The 4,461-nt window shown below is 67.3% G+C and overlaps 1 protein-coding gene across 1 annotated transcript in view; it reads left to right on the forward strand.

Annotated features, from left to right (window-relative positions):
• The window catches only part of FLNC (filamin C), a 32,410-nt gene that overhangs the window by 10,859 nt on the left and 17,090 nt on the right, over positions 1 to 4,461 (forward strand). Inside the window, 12 exon segments of the mRNA XM_025215428.1 lie at positions 3 to 29; positions 113 to 263; positions 628 to 746; positions 960 to 1,037; positions 1,524 to 1,686; positions 2,228 to 2,428; positions 2,677 to 2,814; positions 3,221 to 3,347; positions 3,471 to 3,607; positions 3,688 to 3,881; positions 4,060 to 4,173; positions 4,254 to 4,397. Coding sequence (XP_025071213.1) covers positions 3 to 29; positions 113 to 263; positions 628 to 746; positions 960 to 1,037; positions 1,524 to 1,686; positions 2,228 to 2,428; positions 2,677 to 2,814; positions 3,221 to 3,347; positions 3,471 to 3,607; positions 3,688 to 3,881; positions 4,060 to 4,173; positions 4,254 to 4,397 — 1,593 coding nt within the window.

The following is a 4,461-nucleotide window of genomic DNA, read 5'->3' on the forward strand; positions in this document are numbered from 1 at the left end:
AGGCTGACGACTGGCTCGGCGTGCCCCAGGTACCCCCCACCCGCCTGGGCAGGGGTTTGGGGGGCACAGCTGGGGCACCAGGACCCTGACCCCCTCCATCGTCCGCCCCCAGGTGATCGCCCCGGAGGAGATCGTGGACCCCAACGTGGACGAGCACTCGGTCATGACCTACCTCTCGCAGTTCCCCAAGGCCAAGCTCAAGCCCGGCGCCCCCCTGCGCTCCAAGCAGCTCAACCCCCGCAAGGCGCTCGCCTACGGGCCCGGTACGCCTGGGGGGGTCTGGCATGGGGGTGGGGAGCCCGGGCACCTGGGCTCTCAGGGGAGGTTATGGGGTCTGCCAGGACCCAGGTCACAGGGCAGGGGACTGGGGGTCCAGGGGGGTCTGGTGCAGGGCAAGGCAAGCCCGGCGCCCCCCTGCGCTCCAAGCAGCTCAACCCCCGCAAGGCGCTCGCCTACGGGCCCGGTACGCCTGGGGGGGTCTGGCATGGGGGTGGGGAGCCCGGGCACCTGGGCTCTCAGGGGAGGTTATGGGGTCTGCCAGGACCCAGGTCACAGGGCAGGGGACTGGGGGTCCAGGGGGGTCTGGTGCAGGGCAAGGCCCCCCTGACCCCATGGTTGTGGCCGCAGGCATGGAGCCGCAGGGCAACCGGGTGCTGCAGCCGGCGCACTTCACCGTGGAGACTCTGGAGGCCGGCATGGGCGAGGTGCTGGTGTACGTGGAGGACCCCGAGGGCCACACTGAAGAGGTCGGGACCCCAGGGCTGCTGGGTGGGGGGGCAGGGGCCCGGACGCCTGGGCTGTCTAGGGTCGGGGGGGTCGTGGGGTGCAATGATTAAGGGAGGGAGCCCGGATGCCTGGGCTCTCTCTTCTTGCGGGGCTGGGGAGGCCGGGGGTCTAATGGTTGAAGCCCGGGCGGGCAGTTCTCGGCGCCCTGTGACCCCCGTCCCTGCCCCCCCCAGGCCAAGGTGGTGGCCAACAACGACAAGAAGCGGACGTACTCGGTGAGCTACGTGCCCAAGGTGGCCGGGCTGCACAAGGTGAGTCCCCGTCCCCCAGCCGGGAGAGTCTCCAGCAGAGCGAGGTCTCAGACCCTTGGGAGGAGTTCCCAGCCTGCCAGGGCCAGGCCATGACCCCGCTCATGGGGGGGCTGCTGGGGGGCGGGGGTCAAGGTCAGGTCTCTCTGGTCCTGGTGGGGCTGTAGCGGTGATGTCATCAGTGTTTTGGCTTGGGTCATAGATGCTGATGGAGGGAGATAGGGGGTGGGGCAGGGGGTGTGGCCAGGCAGCGATGTCATCAGTTCCCAACTCAGGTCACAGCTCTGATAGGGGTAGGGGTTGTGGGTGTGGCAGGAGACGGGGCCGGGGCAGTGATGTCATTGGTCCCAGGGCTGATGGAGGGGTTGGAGGTGGGATGAGGGACGTGGCTCCGATGTCATTGGTCCCTGGCCCAGGTCAGGGTATGGATGGGGGCCTGCGGGCGGGGCAGGGGGCGTGGCCAGGCAGTGATGTCATCGCGTGGCGCAGGTCACGGTGCTGTTCGCGGGGCAGAACATCAACAAGAGCCCGTTCGGTGTGAACGTGGGCCTGGCGCTGGGCGACGCCAGCAAGGTCACGGCGCGCGGCCCCGGCCTGGAGCCCGTCGGCAACGTGGCGCACAAGCCCACCTACTTCGACATCTACACCGCCGGTGAGCGACGCCGGCCTCCCACAATGCACCGGGGCAGTCCCACAATGCACTGAGGTGCTGCGAGACGGACCAATCCCAGAGTGCACTGAGCTGCTGGGATAGGGGCATGCCCACAGTGCACTGGGGCTATTGGGTTGGAGCGGTCGCACGATGTACCAGGGTGCTGGGATGGGAGTAATCCCACAAGGCACCGGGGCACTGGCATAGGGGCCTTCCCACAATACATAGGGAACGGGTTGGGGCAGTCCCACAATGCACCACTAGGAGAGGGGCAATCCCACAATGCACTGGGGTACCAACCACGGGAATTCCTACCCTGCACTGGGGATGCGGGTTTCCCATAATACCCTGGGGGTGCCTGATGGGGATATTCCCACAATGCCTTGGGGCTCTGGTCTGGGTGATAGGGGGCAAGGCTCCCTGGGGATGGTGGCCCCTGCAGCGTGGCATGGCGTGGCATGACACAATGTGGCGTGGCGTGGCGTGGCGTGGCGTGGCGTGGAGTGCAACAGCGTGGCATGATAAGTGCGCTGTTCTGCAGGGGCGGGCGCAGGCGACGTGGCCGTGGCCATCGTGGACCCGCAGGGCCGGCGCGACACGGTGGAGGTGGTGCTGGAGGACAAGGGCGACAGCACCTTCCGCTGCACCTACCGCCCGGTGCTGGAGGGGCCCCACACCGTGCACGTCTCCTTCGCCGGCGCCCCCGGGCCCCGCAGCCCCTTCCCCGTCCACGTGGCTGAAGGTGAGGCACCCCCGAGTCCCATTGCGGGGGGCAGCCCCCCCCCAGCAAGCCCGGGGGCCAGTACCGCCCGACCCCGCATGCGGGATGTGGAGGGGTGGGTGGGAAGGGGCAGGACCTGGGGGCCAGGACGCCTGGGTCCTTTCCGAAGCTTTGGGAGGGGGCTGGGGGTATCGGGGGTTAGCACAGCAGGGCCGGGACCCCGGACCCCTGGGTTCTCTCCTGCTGAGCTGTGTCTTCCCCCCCCCCAGCCTGCAACCCCAATGCCTGCCGGGCCACGGGCCGGGGGCTGCAGCCCAAGGGCGTGCGGGTCAAGGAGGTGGCCGACTTCAAGGTGTTCACCAAGGGCGCGGGCAGCGGGGAGCTGAAGGTCGTCGTCAAGGGGCCCAGTAAGTGGTGGGGGGCAGTGAGGGTGGAGGGGCCCTGTGGACCTGCCCTGGTCCCCCACAGCACTGGGGGAACTGGGGTTGGGGGTGGCGGGCACGGGGAGGGTGAGAGAGAGCAACCACTGCTCCCTGTTGCATGGAGCAGTGTGCAAGCCCATGTGTACGCATGTGCCAGCCCATGTGCACGTGTGCGAGTCCATGTGCACATGTATGTGCCTGTTTGCACATGTGCACATGCGACTGTGTGCAGATGTGTGAGTCTGTGCGCACATGTGAGTGCGTGTAGGTGTGTCAGTGCTCACACACACAAGCGTGTCACAGCCGTGCTGCACAGGGTCTAGGGGGGCCTGTGGTCTTGGGATGGGCAGCCCCCCCAGCATCCCCTGACTGAGGTTCTGCCCCCCCGCAGAGGGCATTGAGGAGCCAGTGAAGGTGCGAGAGGTGGGCGAGGGTGTATACGAGTGTGAGTACTATCCCGTACTGTCCGGCAAGTACAGCGTCACCATCACCTGGGGCGGCTACGCCATCCCCCGCAGGTACGGGCGGGCACGAACTGTGGGAGTGGGGGTCCTCATGCCCCAGGCCTTGCACACCCACGTGCATCACAAGAGCTCCCCAACCCTTGCACCCTAACCCCACCACCTCCCTTGACCCCGCAGCCCCTTCGAGGTGCAGGTGGCACCGGAGCCAGGACTACAGAAAGTTCGTGCCTGGGGGCCTGGCCTGGAGACCGGCATGGTGGGCAAGTCAGCCGACTTCGTGGTGGAAGCGATCGGCACCGAAGTGGGCACACTGGGTGAGTGGTGCGGGGCCGGGGGCCTCGGGGGAGTCCCTTCCCAGGCTCAGCCACAGCTGCTGACCCCCCGGCCCCTGCAGGCTTCTCCATCGAGGGCCCGTCGCAGGCCAAGATCGAGTGTGATGACAAGGGGGACGGGTCGTGTGACGTGCGGTACTGGCCCACGGAGCCGGGCGAGTACGCCGTGCATGTCATCTGTGACGATGAGGACATCAAAGACAGCCCCTTCATCGCGCACATCCTTCCCGCCGCCCCCAATTGCTTCCCCGAAAAGGTACCACGGCCCCCAGGGGCCAGCTTTGCTCCCGTTCCCCGGCCCGGGGTATTGGGTGAAGCAAAGAGGGCTGAGACTGGCCAATTTGCAGCATGTCAGGGGCTTGCAATGCGGCAAGGAGGGCACGTGGGGCACGGCTTGGCCTCAGTGACCATCCCATGTCTCACCCCACCTGCAGGTAAAGGCCTTTGGGCCCGGCCTGGAGCCAACCGGCTGCATCGTGGACCGGCCGGCCGAGTTCACCATCGACGCGCGTGGCGCCGGCAAGGCCGAGCTCAAGATCTACGCCCAGGTAGGGCCCAGGGTTGGTGTGGGGAGGGCACGTTGGGGGGTAGCATAGAGGAGCCAACTGAGACCCGGCTGTGCCTGCAGGATGCCGAGGGCTTCCCCATCGACATCAAGGTGAAGGACAACGGGGACGGGACGTACCGCTGCGTCTACGTGCCCACCAAGCCCATCAAGCACACGATCATCCTGGCCTGGGGCGGTGTCAACATACCCAAGAGCCCCTTCCGCGTAAGTGCCATGGACACCCCCCCAGCACCATCCCCAGCCCCCCAGAAACCCCCCTGCACTGCCC

The sequence above is a fragment of the Alligator sinensis genome, unplaced genomic scaffold (assembly GCF_000455745.1).
Source record: "Alligator sinensis unplaced genomic scaffold, ASM45574v1 scaffold1083_1, whole genome shotgun sequence".
NCBI classification, from domain to species: domain Eukaryota; kingdom Metazoa; phylum Chordata; order Crocodylia; family Alligatoridae; genus Alligator; species Alligator sinensis.